Source organism: Vicia villosa, linkage group LG2 (genome assembly GCF_029867415.1).
Source record: "Vicia villosa cultivar HV-30 ecotype Madison, WI linkage group LG2, Vvil1.0, whole genome shotgun sequence".
Classification (NCBI taxonomy): Eukaryota; Viridiplantae; Streptophyta; class Magnoliopsida; order Fabales; family Fabaceae; genus Vicia; species Vicia villosa.
In genome coordinates this window covers 134,139,525-134,160,051 of record NC_081181.1, presented here as the reverse complement: position 1 = coordinate 134,160,051, position 20,527 = coordinate 134,139,525, and the positions used below count along the sequence as shown (strand labels likewise).

The 20,527-nt window shown below is 32.1% G+C and overlaps 2 protein-coding genes across 3 annotated transcripts; both read right to left on the bottom strand.

Annotated features, from left to right (window-relative positions):
• Positions 1-127: 127 nt before the first annotated feature.
• LOC131652182 (zinc finger CCCH domain-containing protein 62-like) lies at positions 128-5,543 on the bottom strand. 2 transcript variants are annotated; one of them, XM_058921974.1, is made up of 9 exons: positions 5,204-5,543; positions 5,004-5,121; positions 2,474-2,535; positions 2,340-2,391; positions 2,153-2,258; positions 2,002-2,028; positions 1,600-1,698; positions 1,379-1,502; positions 128-1,305 (listed from the first exon to the last, which is right to left on the bottom strand). In XM_058921974.1, exons 1-9 carry the CDS (start codon positions 5,430-5,432, stop codon positions 695-697), a joined length of 1,428 nt encoding a protein of 475 aa, XP_058777957.1. In that variant the 5' UTR covers positions 5,433-5,543; the 3' UTR covers positions 128-694. The 2 variants fall into 2 exon arrangements, with proteins under 2 accessions (XP_058777957.1, XP_058777958.1); XM_058921975.1 differs by lacking the exon at positions 2,002-2,028 and having other exon boundaries at positions 131-1,305.
• A 3,740-nt stretch (positions 5,544-9,283) lies between these two features.
• On the bottom strand, positions 9,284-13,448 carry LOC131652181 (CDPK-related kinase 5-like). The gene is made up of 11 exons (XM_058921973.1): positions 12,667-13,448; positions 11,998-12,128; positions 11,773-11,814; positions 11,532-11,640; positions 11,180-11,258; positions 10,797-11,093; positions 10,610-10,722; positions 10,180-10,287; positions 10,036-10,098; positions 9,768-9,935; positions 9,284-9,620 (listed from the first exon to the last, which is right to left on the bottom strand). Exons 1-11 carry the CDS (start codon positions 13,186-13,188, stop codon positions 9,483-9,485), a joined length of 1,770 nt encoding a protein of 589 aa, XP_058777956.1. The 5' UTR covers positions 13,189-13,448; the 3' UTR covers positions 9,284-9,482.
• Between the last annotated feature and the right edge of the window lie 7,079 nt (positions 13,449-20,527).

Here is a 20,527-nt window from a genome sequence, read left to right as displayed (position 1 = left end):
CTAACAACATAAACTATTTTTTTTTTAATTTTATGAAATAAAATTGAGAGAGAAAGATACTAGAGTCTAGACAGCTAAATTAAGAGTTTATTCTATTTATTTAGATAGGAACTCAAAATTCAAAAAAAGAAAACTGCAATTTAATATGACGAGGGAGAAGCGTCATACACATGCAGACCCAAGTACACTTGCAAAATCTGAAGCTTCTTTTCTCACCCTTGACATGTTCGTATACTTTTAAAAGACATGAGTAGTTCTTTCATAAGTAATGGAGGATAGAGAAGCTTCCAAATCATTCCCCCTCTTTGAGTGTGGGATTTGTATTTGATCAATAAAATTTGGTTTTTCTCAACAAACAAAAAACTACAAACACATTCGAAGAAAGGATGGTTATACATTTACACTCTTTTCATTGATCATCCAAAAACAACAAGTACACTAGTTCAATTATTACCCTCAATTAAAAAAACATTTAAAACTACATTTTCTCAACAAGTATATGTACACCCATAACTACAAAAACATTTGAAGAAGGAAAAGATGATTACACTCCATTCATTATTCATCCAAAAATACCATGTACACTAGTCCAAGGCGAAAAGTACATTTACAGAACACCGATGGTATGCGACGGTTAAAAGGTGAAGCCAAAATGTTCTTAGGCGGGTCTTCCCGATGAGAAACAGATTATATATCATATGCCATACTTTCTCCCTCCATACCTGTCTCTAGGAGACAAGTATAATGGCCTGTCAATATGTTCTGCATTCAAATTATTCATATCAAAGTTGTATCGTTTCATGTGCGCACGATAACTATCACTAGATACATTTGCCCTAGATGTGAATTCACTAACACCAGGTCTGAAAGGTGGGAATCCTCTCATATTTGGAACCGGGTCTCTCTCGTGATATGTGAATTCACTAGCACCAGGCCTGAAAGGTGGGAATCCTCTCGTATTTGAAACTGGGCCTCTTGCGTGATAAGTGAATTCATTTGATCCATTTTGGCTTTGAGAATTTACTTGATATGGATATGGAACTCGTCGACTACTAGCCTGTAATAGATAGGCTGGGGGTTGATGGCGGTCAAATTCAGGAGAGTTGTGTACTCTTCCCCTTGCAGTTCTGAAGTCTCTTGAAGATGCACTCTCATTCCAAGTTGTCTGTGCTGATGAAGAGGCCTCTTGACTTTGATACTCGTTTTCTCTTCTGGAGCCATCAAAGTGCCTAACCTTGTTTAGATCACGTGATCTTCCTTTTTTTGATCGTTTGGTATTATGGGCTTCATGCTGCCGCTTAGAACCTAATAAAGTAATGTCGGCAAGTTACTAAAAATGTAGAAAACTGTATGATAGTGCAACATAAACTCATACTACCCTTAGATCCATTTGCATAACAGCTTTTCTTTTTCTGCTTCAACGCTCTTACAGACCTTGCTGCTGCACCACGTCTGTGCTTCTCAGATAGCACTTTGACCCTATCAGCTTCATTTTTCCATCTCTAAAGCATGACAAATAACAATAAAAGCAAAAATGGCAACAACCTGAGGATTAGAAAAGAAAAAATAAAATAAATGCTTGCATAAACTGATTGATACCTGTCTGTAAGTTTTCTGTTTATAGAGATTACGGCCCTTTACAAGCAAAGGAGAAAGTGGAGGTAATTTCCTAACCCCGCTACTCCACAACACCTCAACCTGCAAGACATGTATGAAGAAATTAACTTAGCAAAGAGTCATCACAATTGACAAAGCAAGAGTTATTGAAGTGTGAACAGTTACTTATTTGATAAGGTGTAGCATAATATATTAATATGCAGAATCTGGCATACATCTCTACCACATAAAATGCAAGTTGCAAGTATGAAACCAAATATGTTACTATTGTTTTCTGAATCCGTTTCATTAGAGGAGGGTTATTCTTGAGAGAAAAAAGTGGTCATTGACCTAGAAAATAAACGAGCCAACACCAAAACACCAGCCAAGAGAATAGAGGCATACTTCACCAGCCAAGAGAGCAAATGCGCTCTGCATCTTACAAGAGCACGTATCATCCCCAAGTAATTCTCGTTCAAATAAAAAAACAAATGAGTAATACAGGGCACTCTTTTTTTGTTGAATAAAACTGATTATCAGTACAGTTTAGGCTTACAGTGAAGGTATGTTGTTGTTTTGCTGCACCATAGCTTTCCTTTACAACCCTCCCAGCAACAGTTCTGTTTCCTATAACTCTTCCATGCCTAGTCATTTTGCTAAATCTGGTGAAATATACAATTGACTAAATAATATATGGGAGTAGAATAAAAATTGTTCATTAAACATGATGAAAAACAAATTACTTTTCATAAACCTTTTGCTTAAACAGAACCACATCTCCCATGCAGACATCACCTGAGAAAAGTGAGAAGGATACTATTCATCTAAAGAATGATAAGAGTAAGGCAGATGAAAGAAAAAAAATATAACAACTCACCTGTACAATTAATGTTGAAGGATGATCTTGGATACAAGGTGTACCCACTTTCATGTCTTAACCTGAGATATTGAACTAGTAACTTAGTAAGATAGTATAAATACTTACGTGCAATAGCTCAAAATCAAACTAACAAGTCCTAGCTTCTCAAAAATAAAATCACTACCTTACTCTTGTGTTCAAATAAATGGAAGTGAAGTCATTAACAACCAAAGATTTAATAAAATTTATTTTAAAAAAATGAAGATATCTAAATGTCATCATGAACTTTACCAATTCACAATTGCTTTCCACATCCCAGTGTTTGCTTCTTAACACAAAAACTTACACCATGTAACACCGACACTTCATATTGAAGATGTATCACAATGTCTCACACTTGTACAACACTCATTTGACATGCTTCAAACACTAAATTCCAGTGTCAGAATCTAAAATATCTATATTCAAGTCCATCATCAGCATTTTGAGAACATGACCACTTTCATTCCAACAACTAGACATGAAAAGGAACACAGCTTGCACCAAAATTATTATTTTTGAATGATGATGAGAAATAGAAAATTGGCTGGGCCAAACAACACAATTATGGAAGTGTGGAATTTTTTTGGAGATAGAGGTATTGAATGACTCACCAAACTCTTAAACGAAATCATGAGGTCAAAGCAAATGTCGGATAAATGGAGAAGAAGCACTTTAGTTCCAATCTATAAAAGCACAGAAAATATACAAAATTGTGCAAATTATAGGAGGATTAAACTTATGAGTCATACCATGAAGTATGGAAAAGAATGATTGAAAGGAGAATAAGAAAAGAGACTCAAGTTACTGATAATCAATTTGATTTTATGTTTGGGAGGTTAACTATGGAAGCGATATAACCTACTATGACATTATTGAATGGACCAACAAGAGTTGCACTTAATTTTTCTTGACTTCGAAAAGGCATGTGATAGAGTGCCTAGAGAGATTTTGTAGAAAACCCTAGAGAAGAAAGGGGTTAGAATTGAATATTTGAGTTACTCAAGATATGTATGAGGGGTATCAACTAGTGTGCGAACAGAGAGTGAAGAGACCGATGATTTTCCCATAACAATAGGATTGCACCAAGGTTCAACCCTAAGCCTACTTTAATTTTGAATGTACTAACGGAACACATCCAAGAGTTAGCACTGTGATATATGCTTTTTACAGATGATAAAATCCCACTTGGTGAGTTGAAGGAGGATTTAAATGAGAAGTTGGAGACTTGGACTTTCACCTAAGCATGAGTAAAACGGAGTATATGGAATGTAAGTTTAACAAAAGAAGAAGCATTTTTAACCTAGAGATGAAAGTTGGAGACAATATCATATCATACCAAAAGTCACGCGGTTTAAATATCTAGGGTCCATAATACAAAACAGTGGAGAATTAAAAGGGGGTGTAAACCATCAAATTCAAATTAGGTGGTTGAAATGGAAGAAGACCTCATGAGTGGTATGTGACACAAAAGTACCACTCAAGTTAAATGGAAAATTTTATTGGACATCGATAAGATCTGCGATGTTGTACGAGACAGAAAGTTGGGCAGTTGAAAATCAACATGAGAATAAAATAAGTGTAGCAGATATGATGATGTTGCGTTGGATGTGTGGTAAGAATAGACAAGATAAGGTTAGAAATGACAATATTAAAGAGTGTTGGGGTAACATATATAATATAAAAGATGGTGGGAAATGGAAAATAGGTTCAAGTGGTTTGGTAAGTAGAGAGAAGAGCTATAGATTACGTTGTAAGGAGATTAGATCACGTAGAGAAGAATCAAACAACTAGAGGTACAGAAAGATTTAGAAAAACTAATTAAGAAAGATTTTGTGATTAACGAATTGGATAGAAACACGACCTTGAATAGAATATTATGGCATAATGTGATTCATGTAACCGACTCCCCATTTAGTGGTATAAAACTTAATTATTATTGTTGTTGTTGATGAAGATCAAGTTGGGGTGAAAAAGCCTTACTGGTTTGGTTCATTCTTTTTAGCTTTTTGGTAGTAGATGGTGAACTGAAGGTGAAAGTCGTCGTTCAATAGTTTATCATCTTGTCTTAGAATCTTTTCCATAAAGAAACAAATTGTTCAAACTGAAGTCATGCCTCAGTATTTTCTTTGTGAGGTTCGTCTTCATAGGGAAAATGCAATACTTAACAAGTTATTAGGATATGATAACACGATGAATGTATAAATCTTAGATTCTCAATTTATATCTACTTATAATTGAAGCTCATGTTTAATGCTATCTATCTTTCTATCTACCTCTGAATATATTAAGCTAGGTTTAACCATCATATTAAGCTATCTTTCTACTATACCAAGAACATTTAGCATAAAACTACTAAGCCTAGAATCACCTTACATTCTTGATTTAAATAGAAATAAACTTTTCTAAATAGAAAGGTTGTTAAATCTTTACCAATCACTATCTATTACAGTAGCAGAAAACATATACCTATATCTACACCAAAAAACGAGTAGATTGAAATAGTTACCTCCAATGTTCTTTTATCCTGGCAATACAAACTGCTCTATTTCCCGCAAGCCTCAATCCATGTTTCCGTAAATAAGCTTTGCATTCGTTTAATTTCAGCGAATCTATATCCTTTCCATCTGAAAGATTGAATACTGAATTCAAGAAACTTGATCGATAAACCATTGATAATTTTCAATTCATTTGGTAGAAATAAAAAACCTTGAAGGAGAGAGACAACTTTTTCGGAGAGGGATTCGTCGTCAATATCACAATCATCCGATCCGGTTGGTTCGTCGCGATCTTCATCTTCTTCGTCATCGATTTCAGTGTCATCTGATTCAGACGGTTCATCGGAATCGCTGAATTGGTCTTCGGAATCGTTATTGTAATCTTCTTCTTCAGAGGAGGAGAGAACAATCGTTTCTATTTTTCCTCTTTTCTCGTCCATTTTCCTTGTAACTAATTTAGTTCGCAGACACGCCACAGTGATTATTTCGTGTAGAAATATTTGAAATTGAAATGAAAGAAGCGTAGAGCGGCGCGGAATCTGGGCTTATTTCATCCTTTTTGTTCTGTTTAAGTTTTGTTAAGTTTTTTTAAAAAATAAAATAAAATAATCACATTTTTAAATAAAAAAATATTTAATTTAATACTGGTGATTAGTTGACACTTTAAAACAGTGTATCACCCATTTTCTCTTAAATAATTTCAAAATTCTTATTTTTTTAACAAATACTATTTTGTGTTTTGTATTTTTTTTCTTTAAAATGTTGTTTTTAAACATCCTTTACCAAAATTGCTTTACTTTATACTCCTACAAATATATCTATTATAATTTATTTAATTTCACATGTGAATAAATTTTTGGAAAAAATTTAAAGATATGTGTATTTTTTTAGCGTGAATTTGGTTTCACTATAAAATTTAATTATATTCTTTTTTTTTACTTCAAAATTTTAAAATTTTATTACATGTCTGATTTAATAGTGGATCGAGATTTTTGACCTTATCACTTAGTACTAAGTGGTTTATTGATGTTTCCTTGAAATTCTAGTATACTTTTGGTGGTTTCATTATAAAATTCAATTACATTCTTTATCTTTCTTTGTTGACTTCAGAATTCTATTACGTGTCTGATTTAATAGTGGATCAAAATTTATGACCCGATCCCTTAGTACTGAGTGGTTTATTATGTTTCTTTGAGATTCTAGTCTGCTTTTGGTGGTTCTACTGTTTTGTTTGTTTGTCTTTTTTTTTGGCCAATTTTTCATTGCACCCTTTTATATTTTCTCAGACCTCTGGCGAAATTTCCTAAATACCCTCTGTTTTTGAAGATGCATATTTGTACGCACCAAATCCCATTTTTTTTAAAAATTTAGTTTGGAAATGTATCTCAGAATTTTTTTTCGAAAATATATCTCCATAGCACATGAATTATATATTATTCAAGAAAATAATTATAATAATTATTTTTATGTGAATTATATATTAGTCAAGAAAATAATTACTATAGAAAATAATAATTATTATATTAAATAATAAATAATTTTATATTTATATAAATAATAAAAAAATATTTCAAAAAAAATATTTTTATTTATCCAATTTTGTTGAGAAATTGATGACAACTGGAACAAACGGTATCTTCGGAGATACATCTCCGAATTTTTCCTAAAAAAATCATAGATATATCTTTGAACTAAATTTTGGCAAAAAAAATAGTATTCAGTGCGGTCGGAGATGCATCTACAAATTTGTCTAGGAGCATTTTCAAAGGTGCGCCCCATATAACAATGGTGAGATGAGAAATTGTCTGTTTCTTTGTCGGTTTAGCATATTCAAGTTGTAACATCTCAATTTTTATTTACTAGTTATTTTATTAATTATTATATGATATAGTAATTAATTAATCATGTGATTTTGGGCAAAAGGTGAGATAATTCATACGTGATGAATTATGTGATGTGTGCTTGTGTATTAAGATTGAGATATAGTTTTAATGGCATAAGATTGTTCGTATTTGCACATGCATTCATTTGTTGTCAAGAGGCAATGTTTGCTAGTTTCGTGGAAGCTAGTGACTTGTCCCAAACCTAGAGGGTTGCTTTGAAAGCTTAGAGGATGGACTTTTTGGTGGTTACCTGTCTAAGAGATGGACCCGGCAGGACCGGTAAGGATAACAATTGGTACCACATGCATATTGCATCGTTTTGAGTTGCATTGGAGTCACATTTGTCGATGTGAAATGTTATGTTGGTGTGCTATATGTAATATTGACGTGAATGTTATATTTTGTGGTAATTGTGATTGATTATCTTTGAATCTTGAATTTGCTAAGCAATGTTGTATATGTAAAATTGTGAATTGTTGGCATATACTTGTGAATAATATGATGAATTGGGTGACGTTATAAAGTATATGAAGTGTGAGAATATGATCTATATGCATGTATGTTAAACGTTATATATTATTGTATGATTTTAATAATTATGTGAATTCTCACATTTCTGTTGCAATGATGTTTTATACGACATCGTTCTGGTATTGAAGATTAGAGTTGCTTTGGCAAGAGTGAAGCTGAGGAAGCTATCTTTATTTTATTTCGCATTTTGGATTTTGAGTCGTGCTCTAGTCATGTAACACTAGGGGAAACGTTTAATTCATGTTTTGAGAGATTTGTTAAATGGATTTGAATTTTATGTGGAGTGGCTTTTTATGCCTAAGTTGATTTAACGAATGGAGTTTATTTGAGACTTCAATATTGTGAGATTCTTAATTAAACTGATTCCTCTGCGACATGCTTAGGTAAAGTGATAAGAAAAGTATGAATTTAATTTAGTGTTATTTGACCATGACAAGTGTATATGTGATTTTGGAGTATGTGTGACACTCTTGCTTGATATGCATGCTAATTTACTCTGATTATTTCTATAATATTACGCAGGGTCTAGAAGGGTACACATACAAAACCCAATAGTGCTAGATATGATTTTTGTCATCGCCTACCATGGCACCTTTCATTGCTACCACCAGAGTTTCGAAATACTTTATAGCTTATCCAAATCGAGGCTTCATATTTCTTAGGGAATCAAACATCCAATTGAATGGATATTTTGTTGATAACTAAGTAGGATGCTTAGACACAAGAAAATATATTTTAGGTAGGATTGACAAACAGGCATGCCTGCTCCGTTTAGGTCCGCCCCAAGCATAATGGAGCGGAGTAGGCATGGTTAAGGGCGCGGGCCTAAAACTTTGCTCCGCCCCCATAAAAAATTAGGGCGGGGCGGTGAATGCCCGCGGACTTTACAATTTTTAGGCCTAAAAATGTTAAATAACAAGGCGAGGCAGTGTGGACATATTAGAGGTTGCGAGCCTAAAATCTTGTCCCGCCTCATGGAAAAGTGCGGGCAAAACGAACATGCCTAACGGGTCGGAGCCAACCTGTTTTGTCACCCCTAATTTCAAGGCAGTGTTTTTTCTTAAGCAAGTCATTAATTTTATGGAGAACAAAGAAATAGCTAATATTTTCAAGATCCTCATTTGAAGCCGAATATCGAGCACTAACAGCAACCACATGTGAACTTCAATGGCTCATTTACCTCCTCAAAGATTTATAGGTTACTTGCATCAAGACACATGTTTTGTATTGAGAATCAGAGTGCAAACTTCAATGGCTCATTTACCTCCTCAAAGATTTATAGGTTACTTGCATCAAGACACATGTTTTGTATTGAAAATCAAAATGCATTACACATTGCGGCTAACCCTATTTTTCATGAGAAAACTAAGTACTTGGAGATTAGCCATATTGTTAAGGAAAAATAAGTTGCAAAAATGATAAAACTATTGGATGTTGCATCTAAAGATCAGGTGGCAGATTTTTTCACCAAGCCATTGCTTCCTCAACCATTCAACACTTTACTACTCATGTTGAAGATGGTAGATATATACGAACCTTCAATTTCTGGGGAGATATTACAACATGAAAACAAGCTGCTAGAGATGAAGATATAAATATTAGTTAGAAAACAACTAGAAGTTAATTAGTTGTAATTTCTTGTTGTACAAGTTAGTATATGGTAGATCATGTCTCATTTTGCTTTTCTGTATCAGTTGGTTGCTATCATATTTGCTATCATATTCTTACAAATTTACTGCAAATTTGCATTAGTAAATGTGTAATCCAAAAGCCAAAATCTACAATGACGCTAAAAGACCAAAATAGCTCCCAAAAAAAACCTCTTTCATTCAGCTCAGAATGCAAGTCAATTAATTTACACGTGGACAAGAATGCCATTTCTCAATCTGAATCACAGAATATGTTACAATATAAGTGTACCCTTTTCTAATAACAATCAAACATATTCTCACCTCTGACTTTCACACTACAACTTTACAGTGGAAAATACAAACTCCTATTGCAAGGTTTAATCGACTCACTCAAATGGTAAAGAGAAAAATTTGTGCCTTATATTGTATTGAGCTTCCAAAGTCTCTATTGAGCTTTTGCAAGACTTCTTGATGGGCCATGCAACAACTTCACAAATCCAAGGAAGCTTAATTTCCCATCAGTGTGACGAATCCAATCATGAAGAACAGCATGTACCGGGATAGATGGGCCAAGCCCCAGTTCCTGATTATTTTGGTTAAAACTACTCATGAGAAATATCATCATTTATATAATAATACCTATAATAATAGTAATAATCAACATGATAGCATTATTAGAACGTTGATTTTCAGCATGTATAACCTATAATCATAGTCAAATCAAGCATACCGAAGCTAATTCGTCAATGACTATGGCCTTGTTTCCATCCTTTTCAAATAAATCAAAGGCACAACGTGCACGCTTCTCCCAATGGTCAAGTGCTTCATGTTGATGAACACTAAGTGCAGCTGCGCAGAACTCATCAAAATCCATCCTTTTATATTGCAATGCATTAAGCTGGAACCCATATTATTTGTATCAATAGCCATTTTGGCCACAAGATTTCATTGGAATAATAATTTAGAGAAGTTCTCTATGCTTAAATCACAGCACTTACTGATGCAAGAAAGTCGGCAATGCGTGACTCCTTCATAGCATCTGTTGCATTGACCATAAAGGCCTGAACAGCTCAAAAATTGTGAGATGATAAACATCCTCTTCTTAATAGCACATAAAAAAGAATACAAAATAAAAAACCAACCGTTTTTATATTTTCCAAGCTAATGGTGCTATTTTTGTTAGGCTCTAAAAGTGCAAACTGCTCCTTCAAATAAATCAGCTCATCCACAGTTAATGTCTTAGACAAAGCCTGTATCAGTTCCCATATAAAATAAGTTATTGAGAAGCACAAAATGTGTTGTAAAGCAAAAGGAGAAAGGAACAAAGAACAAACAAAAGAGTATAGGTAAAACTTTTTTCCACAACTTAACCTTCAAATTTCAAAAATCATTTCATCTTTAGAGAAAAAAAAAACCTGAGTCTGCCAAGTTGGAAAAACTCTGAAAATTTCAGCAGGGCTACTACTCAGTATTTGGACAAAAATTAACTTAGGACATACATTTCAACAGAAGCTCATTGTGGATCAAAATCAGGTCTATAATAGCAGGAAAGTTTTATATTAAGAGACGCACCCTTAAAGCAGCTTTTCGTAGGGAAGAAGAGCGCATGTATGCCTTCATGAGCTTGAATATTAAAATATCCAAAGGTACTTCCGTATCCTCATAGTTTTTTATCCATGGATGACCTGCAGCACACAATTGTGAGTAACAAATTAGAAAAATAAGAATGAGAGCCTGAAATGATAACAGAAAAACTCACTTAATGCCTGTGCTGCACTCATTCTTTTCCGTGGATCTTTATTTAGTAAGCTCTTAACAAAATCCCTTGCCTCATCTGATAGAGAAGGCCAGGGATGTTCGTCAAAACTTGGATCAGCTTTCAATACAGTACGAAAGATGCCAGACTCAGTCCGAGCCCAAAATGGACGGCTGCCACATAATAAAATATAGGCAATCACTCCAATACTCCAGACATCAGCCTCAGTACTATAAGCTCTATGAAGAACTTCAGGAGCCACATAGTATGCACTACCCACAATATCATTCAACCTTTCATCTGTAAAGCATAATGAGAAGTCAAAAACAAAGCATGTCCAAGATGATAAATGGCGTGCAATATATGTAAAAGGAATCCAAGCATACCTAGTTTAACAAAATCTGACAGCCCAAAATCTATGGCCTTCAGTTCTGAGTTTTCATCCTTGGTTGCAAACAAGAAGTTCTAATCCAAAAATTAGCCAGATTTAGAACTTTGAAGTTAAGAGACAAGTCCCACATAGCAAATCAAACAAAATCATAACTTTCATATAGCCATATTCTACTTCAACCCTCAAGGATAAAGAATATTCACACAAAAGGAAAGGGTATTTTCTAAATGCAAAAGATACTTCAACTTGTACATCTTAGTGTCTAATTACTTAAGCTGAACAGCTCAATATTGTGATGTCCAAATTAAAAAGTACTAGTACTATACAAAACTGCAAATATATTTCACCTCTGGTTTAAGATCACGATGCACAACACCCTGTAGATGGCAAAATGCAGCAGCATTCAGTATTTGTCTAAGGATAGCTTTTGCATCTTCCTCTGTGTATTTGCCACCTCTGAGAAAGCACAGAACTAACTTATAGCCGTCAAAAACAATATTTTGCCTCATTCAAACACTTCCATTCATAAACAACTTAACTTCTAAACATTCAGAAGATTGTATATCTAAAAACTAAATAAATAAATACCTTGATAATATTCTGTCCAACAGCTCTCCACCTTCGCACAATCTGGGAGGTGAACAAGAATTTAAGAACGTTTGTTCATTTATAACGGTTCGTTACAATTAAATTGTCCTTACTAGTTATCCAAAAAGATAGGACAAAATACATGACCATTCTAAATCAAATAAAATTACCACAAAAGATAGACTATAGCACTCAACTCAAATGAGAAACATAATAAAAGCTTACTCCATTACTATATAGACATTATCATGATCTTCATAAGCATCATAGAATCGTACTAGATTCTTATGTCCATTCAAAGCTTTCAGTATTTTCACTTCCCTTCTCACATCCTCAATAGCAATAGCAGATGTCATCTACAATTAGAACATAAAAATCAAAACACAACGACTCTATTTGGATAAATAACTTAAGCATAAGTGCTTATGTATAAGCTATTTCTATTACTTTTTAATTCAAACTGTTTTTTAGAAAATATGGTGAAAACAACTCATGCACATGCCATACAGTTTTTTCTAAAAGCTATCTCATGTAGTCTCACAAATGTTTATGTAAGTAGATAAACTCAAATAAATCAACACAAAACTGTTCAATCCTCCTAATTGGATAAATGGCTTAATTAAACACTTATAGCATAAGCGCTTATGATATAAGTGTTTATGTGTAAGCTATAAGTTATTTCTATAGCAAAAGGTGAAATAAAGTCAAAATGTTTTCATTTAAGTTGTTATTAAAAACTATCTTTGAGAGAGCTTATTCAAATAAAGCTGAAAACTGTTAATTGACATGTTATAAGTCATAAGCTCTATATAAGCTCATATAACTCAATTCAAATAGGCATTACATATGCATAAAAATAGTAATTCATTAGCATGTGAATATTATTGTGAAAACCTTGGCTTTAGGAATGACTTTAACAGCAACTTGTTGACCTTTAAGATCTCCTTTCTTCAACTTCGCAGCACAAGTATAACCAAAATGCCCTCTCCCAACCTCATCTCCAAGATCATACTTACTTCCAAAATGCTTCGAGAATCCGAAATTCTTATCAAGCGCAACCACCGTCTCCTCCTCACCCCTTTCCGGTATCGAAGCTTCATTAGGCTTCACCGAGCCATGCCGCCGTGCCAGAAGCGACTTTATATGCTTCGCCGGAGACGGCGGAGGAAACGGCCGGTTGAAAAATTTCCTCGCCGGAGACATCTTAGAGAAGAACTGATGAGCCGGACTGGGAGTGTAGAAAGAGAAAAACGGAGATTTCTTACCGTTTTCGGTTTCGTTAGGGTTTCCGCCATTGACGGAGTTTGTTTGAGGTTGGGAAGTGACGTTAACTGTGACGGAGTTTGTTTCATTGGTGTTAAATTTGTTAGAGGAGTGAGTGGGGTTTGAAGAGGGTTTTGAAGTGCAGAGACCCATTGAATTGAAATTCTGTTCTCTATGACAGTGTTGGTTAAACTCAAAGCATTGTGAATTTGTAATGTAGTGTGTTATTAGAAGTGGATTGAAGAAAATGAATAGAATTGTTTGAATTAATTAATGTGAGAAATGAAATGAAGTTGGTTAGGTTCGTTGATCACGGAGAGTGTGTGCTTATGAAAATGGTGGGGACTCAGAAGGTGATGAGTCAATGAAGAAAGAAACAGAGAAAAAGTAAACAAACAACATAAACGACGAATATGTCGGCTTTCTTTGCAAGTAATCTTTCGGTTGTTTTTCTTCAGTGTATTTATATATTTCTATTTAATAAATAAAATTAATACATATTTAAAAATATAAAATAAAAAATTAACATCTTTAATATAATAAAAATTTAAAAATCAATGTATCTTCAATAATTTCAATAAATTTAAAAAGTAAAATTTTCAAGTTGAACATTATATTAATCTTTAAATTTTTAGTTAAAATGGTAAGTTATTCATATTCGGAAGAAGAAGAAAAATTAGTGTTATAAATTAAGTTCATCAAAGTTAGTTTAGACATTTTTCAAATTTATTTGATGACATTTTGATTTTTTAACATGGGGTCTTTTACATAAAATCCAAAGGTTAATTGCTTAGCAATATTATGTATTATAAATGAATAGATGTCATTTATAAGGATAATAGATTTTACGGAAAAAGTTTATCTTATTTGCTAATGAAAATACGATGCATGTATTTTAATATCATTTAAAGAGTAAAAATAAGAGAAAATCATATGTGTAAGAGAAAATTATATATTTGTTAAATTTTTATTTAAAAATAGTACAAATCACACTTAAAGAATTATATCTAAGTGTATGTTTAGATTGTCTTCTACAAGTCTCAAAAACACTTCTAGTTCACTTTAATTTAAAAATTGTTTTTTTTTTTTTCTTGTTTGGATACTTTACCCTCTTTAGTTTCATCAATTACTTCTTTTCTTTTTTATTTGTATTAGAATTTATTACTATTTTCGTAATTACACAATTCAAAATCAATTTTGTTAAAACTATTCGAACAACATTAATTGACAACAACGACTTCTATATCATTGTATCCAGACATAAATCAATTCTTCAACTCAATTTTATCAAATTCAATTCTTTCGAAATTAATTTTATCCACCCTAATTCAAAGACACCCTAAATATTCTCCTAGATTTTATCATTTAAAAAAGGTAACAATTTAGGTATAACTCTTTATCATTTAAAAAATTAACTAAAAGTAGTGTATAGTTGGTATAAACTAATTTTATACTATTATATAAATTCATAAGTGAAAAGTGAGAATTAAAAAAAAATTGTTAAATTACTTATGAAAGAACAGAATGAATCACCCTTCTTGTATAGTGTAAATGCCAACCAGAAGAATCCATTCCTTTGCTTGCAGTATCATTTTCAAATTTTCAAAATAGAAACATTAGTATATTTTAAAGTAGTAAATAATTTGGGGGATAAATTCAAATTGGTCCCCCGTGCACCCTTCATTCATTCGCTATCATAGTCTGTTTTTCTTTTTTTATCATTATATCCTTTTTCTGTTTTCTGTTTTTTTATTTTTGTAGAAGTTCTGTTTTGTTCACTATTTTGAATTGAAAAAAATTCTTCACAGCACTCAAAACAAATTAATTTTGTATTTTTCTTGCTTCCCACTCAGGCACTCAGCACACGTTTTGGACCTTTGTGTTCAGCTAATGTTGTTTTCTTGATCGACATTGATCAATCACAAGCTTTATTTTGAACTCTTGAGGATATGTTAGTAATTAGCATTGCCATGATTAAGATATTGATAATTTTTTAAATAGGAAATTAAGAGGTTGATTAAAAATGACATAATACAGAAAACTCTTGCCTAATAAAATAAAATTAAGAATTCATGCGTAAAAAAAAATGACATTTAAAAAGCAATGGTTCGGGTTTTTAAAATATCTCATCATTTTATTTAGAGTATTAGTCTTTTATTAAATGTTCTTAACGAAAGTTGAGATGGAATGACACGTGAAAAAGTTTTTTTACAATTTGTACGATAACGTTGGATTATATTATTTTATAATATTTTTTATTTATATTTGTTTTATTTTGCTTTGTTGAAAAAAGCCTGAAATTTCCTCTTTCATTCTAAACTTAAATTGGTCTTCTTTTTTCCCAAAATTGATTTTCTTTCCCCACAATATTCTGCAATAAGTTTCCATTTGAAAATTTGTGTTATCATATTTCCTCACCTGAATCATTCCAATTAAACTTATTTTAATATCCTCTTCCATTTCAAGATGAAGCAAATATTTTTCCCTTCATTTCACATTTATGAGCAACTGTCTAGGAAGAATGTGTGTGTCATGCTCGTATAGTGTCCTATCATTGTAAGAACATACCTAACAAAGAAAAGTTTTTTTGGAGATGTCCATTTTAACAGGTTAATATACTCTTCATCTCAAATGATTTGTGATTTCTAGTATAGTGAAACATACTTGGCTATGGTCGCAGGGTGATGAAACTTGTAATTTATTCATGTGCGATGAAGACATAGAACATGGAAAAGATGTTTATGAAACTGTTAATGAAGATGGGAGCAAGATGATTGAGTTGGAAGCTCTTAAAATTTTGAAGGAGTTGTACGAATCTTCAAAGAAGAAGAACAAAAAACTGAATTCAGAGGCATTTGCTAGAAAATTGAAGTTGATATGTTTTGTATTTTCGTTTATGCTTTCAACATGTACTTGATAATTAAAGTGTAACTGTTAATGAGTGTATTGAAATATAATATTGTTGATGAGTGTTAATTGACACTTAATCTATCAAAATGTAATCAAAGTTATTTTTAATAGAAAGTTGATTATTAGTTTGATTAAATTTCTCTCATAGTATGACATGTAACTGTAATTGGAATTGCATACAACAATATACCAACAAAATAACAAAAACATACAACAATATATCAACTCATAAAATGTTTCACGAACGTGCCTTTTATTGAAAAGATTCGTGAAAAATGAAGACGAATAAATGATCTACTTGTCTCGGATTGAAGATAAAGTTGATCTACTTTGTTTTTCTATGAAGAAAAAATACAAGGCGAATAAAGCTTTCTCAATAGCTTCATCCTTTTTGTATTTTTTTCTCCGTAGCAACTTTCGGTCAGTAATGTCAGGGATCTTCTCAAAGGGTAAACAGTTTTTTTGCATTGACATTCCCTACTAGTAAAAAACCACCATGCCAAATGTAAACAGATTTGGAAACATAAACTCTAGAACCAGATTTGGAAATATAAACAACTTTAAAAAAACAACATGCCAAATGTAAACCCTCTGTAACACCAAATGGAATGAATAGTTCGAAGAATGACGTAACTTGAAAGTTCTTCAATGGTGATGAAAATTAAAACCTATACAAAGAAAAATAGAAGAAGGCCTATGAAGAAAAAGTGGAAGAAAGATAATGAATAAACATTGTTGAATTTTATTACCTTTTATTATGAAGAAGAATGACGATTTATGCATGTTAAATATGGAAGAAGTATAAGAGAGAATAGGTTATGGTTTTACATTGAGAGAGGAAGTGTATAATCTGTCAAGAAGTGAGTTAGAGTTAAATTCGCTTATATATAGGTAAAATATTTCACCACGGTTGTATTATACAAACCGTGATCAAATGCAATGCCTTTCACAACAGTTTCTTTTACTAATCGTGGTGATAGATATATTAATATATATTAAGGACAACACTCTTTGTAATGAAAAATAGAAAATTGTTGGTACTGAGATTTGAACTCTGTCACTACATGTACATTTAACTACGGTTGCTAATAATGACCGTAATGAAATGTCTTTGGTAAATATAAAAAAATGCATCAAAAAGTGAGGTATTACCACGATTAACTAAACGACTGTTGTAATATGGTGTTACCAAAGGTATATGAAAATTCTTTGGTATATGGTAGACATATATTAATCTTGATGTTCCAACATCAGAACATGACATCAAGACAAATGCTATAGCATCTGATCCTGATACAGAATAATAGTATTCATTTGTAACTTTTGCAACCAGATTAATCACATAATGACAACCATCACAAATCTTAAGTTAAGATCAAAATCTCAACTTAAACAATGTCAGGACAAATGTCTTGACATCATCTGCTGACAGATCACATATTTACCAACCTAAAAGATATGCAGAAAACAATTGCATAATGGTAAATAACACACACTAATTGTTAACCCAATTCAGTGCAACATTACCTAATATAGGGGCTACCAAGTTAAGAAGGAAGTCCACTGTCAGCAGTATTAGTTCAAAGCCTAAACACCCATAGTTTACAACTTTTTCCCTAATCACTACCTAACGCTACTTCTTCCTAAAAGTCGAAATGTAGACCAGAGAAATCGTCATCCCACTTCTAATCATCGCAATGATAAAATAGTCACACACCTTGTGACCAAGGGAACCTAAATAGAAAGATCACATTTTCAATAAAAGAACTTAGTCAAGAATCTTAACTAAGAACAAAACTTGATCTTGCTTAAAAACTTTGATCATGAACTCAACTCTCATGCTTAAAAGCTTAAAGAGTGAGAACAAAAACTCAACTCATTATCTAAATGCTTTTGAGTGAGAACATACAGCTTAAAAAATAGTCAAGCAACATACAGTCTGCCTCACAGTATCAAAAGATACGTGGGAGACTTGAAACACAAGAAACTCTCAAAACTGAAGACCTAAGACTTCCCCTAATGTTCAATTCTTAAGATTTTTTTTCATTAGGTTAGGGTTCTCTTTAAATAGTCTTTTGGCAGTCCACGGTGTAACACCCCAAATCTACCCCACAATTAATATGGAAATTAGAGTGCATAAAACACAAAAACAACAACATATTTGAGGCGTCACATTTATTGACTTAAAAACCATGCAACATAACAACTCGTTAATAAAGATACATATCACATATCCACAGAAGGAATCATAATCAATTAGTCATTCAAATCAAACAACTTTAAGACATCGCAGCGGAATTCATAAACTCTTACATTCAAAACATAACAACGACTAAACACATCTCCAATTTACCACCCTGAACTAGAACTTGAACAATCCAAGTTCTCCTTGTTAAAAGAACACGCAGCATAAGCACCAGATATAACAAAGAGCACAGTAGTCAAAGTTCTTCATAGACCTCAACATTTAGGATGTTGGAACACCTGGTAGAACATTGTGTACTCAGCAGCAGAAGCATAACAACAACATTATCCGTAGTGTAGAACAGGAGCACCATCAATAGTGCATTTAGCATGATAGATAATCATGCTCCTCTAAATGGTTGCATACATCAAGCAACTAGACTAGGTCCTTTTAAATACTTTGCTGCTACTACTACTACTACTCCTACTCCTACTCCTATTACAATAAAATACTACAACTCCTATCATAAAACAATACTACCACTTCTATCATAAAACAATACTACTACTACTACTACTACTACTACTACTACTACTACTACTACTACTCCTCCTATACTCCCCCTTTTAGGCAAACATTGACAAAAACAGAGTGAGTGTACAAAGACACCTAATGAAGAAGAAAACTAGAAACAATAATATTATTTTTTTTGAAATTGACAGAAACAAAAAAAACAACTAAAACTACCCAATTCTTCTACCTGATTCCTTGTAGTTGACCCAATCTTCATCAGCTTTTGAGTTAGAGTCTTGAACACGATTCTTCTTGAATGACTTCATCTTTGACACAAATTTCTTTCCTATTATTGATGCGCCACTAGATGTTCCAACATTGGACACAATCTTCTTTGGATCAGTAATTTCATCTTTCTTGCCTTTTAGTAGACGGTCCTTTTTATTCTCAACATTTTTGTTTGATGTCTTCATGTTTTAATCTCCTTTTTCCTTTCCCAAGCATTGACTCCTGAAAACAAATGTTCCAGCATTTGAAATGACATTATGAATGTCGTTGGAACATGTTTCTGAATTTGTACACATCACTAAATGAGGAAGGAAGAAATGTTGCTGACAAGTCTTCCAAACAGTTATATCTCTGTTTCTTTAGCAGTACAAAATTTCCAGATTGCCCTTATAGCATGCAGCATGGCCCTAGAGTAGGAGATAATCAGTAGAATGCTCTCAGCTAAGCATACTGACATCTTGAATGTTTGGATTTAAATCATTTTACCACAGTATAATGTCAGAACATTCTGATGGACATTGCATTTTTCTAACATCCAAAACAATTGAGAATAATACTCTCTTGAAACATAACCCTTGCTGAAGATCATAATTAGCTTATTGCTGATCAAAGGGACACAAATTATTTCTTAAAAAGAAACAAATTATCAGACTTGACCTATAATTTAACTCCCAAAATCATCATAATTAAATATTTCTTTTTAAAAAAAAAACAGAGGTGATACAAACTTCAAATAATGAATTCTCTCACAAACAAGCTCTGGAGAAAACATTGATGTCTTAGAAATCTTTTGGAGAAAATTATTCTATATAACACTTCCATATAACTCCAAAAGAAAAAAAATTCTAAAATAACAATATGTATCCTAAATATTAAACTTACTATGCTTACATATTTAATAATTCTTTCTAAAGAAAAACTAAATCAGTTCATCTTGAATTGAAAGTTTAAGTTAAGTATATCATATATATGAAAATTATAAAATGTTTAAAATATATAACATTTACTATATTAAAATAATTATTTATGAATGTCTAAATTGTTTGATGTTTTATCTATTATTATATAATTCAATGGTTTGATTCAGGGTCGGCCCAATCAGACACAATGCCCCGTTCTAATTTAAAAAATAGATTCAATTTTTTTCAAAAAATACAATTATAATAAATAAAAATAGCACATATAAAATATAATTATGTATTAATAAAAAATTTAATTATAATTATTTAGACTTTGATCAATCTCATTTTTTAATTGTATTGAATTTTAATTATATTTTTTATTTATTAAATTTTTTATATTAATTTATATATTTATTAATATTTATGCAAAAAAAAAATGTTACTATTCAAAAATTGAGGGTTTCTAAAATTTGGGACTTGTGTTGTAGACAGAGCCGGTTCAACCCGTTTAGAGGCCTAAAGCAAATTTTAAAGTGAGGTCTTTAAAATGTATTTTAAAATATTAATTTTGTAGTTGTTAAGAGTTGAACTAAATACCAATAGAAAAATAGGCCTATATATTAACAATTCAACTACAATAATATATCTAATTCAAATATCATTATATATTTTTATATTTAAATAAAAAAATTTG

Excerpts from the sequence above, each read along its gene's own strand:
- LOC131652181 (XM_058921973.1), bottom strand. The coding sequence starts at position 13,188 with ATGGGTCTCTGCACTTCAAAACCCTCTTCAAACCCCACTCACTCCTCT. Across the intron at positions 11,259-11,531 it reads ATCGTGATCTTAAACCAGAG|AACTTCTTGTTTGCAACCAA; the intron begins GTGAAATATATT and ends TTTTTGGATTAG. Across the intron at positions 10,723-10,796 it reads GAGTGCAGCACAGGCATTAA|GTCATCCATGGATAAAAAAC; the intron begins GTGAGTTTTTCT and ends TGTGTGCTGCAG.
- LOC131652182 (XM_058921974.1), bottom strand. The coding sequence starts at position 5,432 with ATGGACGAGAAAAGAGGAAAAATAGAAACGATTGTTCTCTCCTCCTCT. Across the intron at positions 2,536-5,003 it reads AGGATAAAAGAACATTGGAG|GTTAAGACATGAAAGTGGGT; the intron begins GTAACTATTTCA and ends TCAATATCTCAG. Across the intron at positions 2,259-2,339 it reads AAGCAAAAGGTTTATGAAAA|ATTTAGCAAAATGACTAGGC; the intron begins GTAATTTGTTTT and ends ATATTTCACCAG.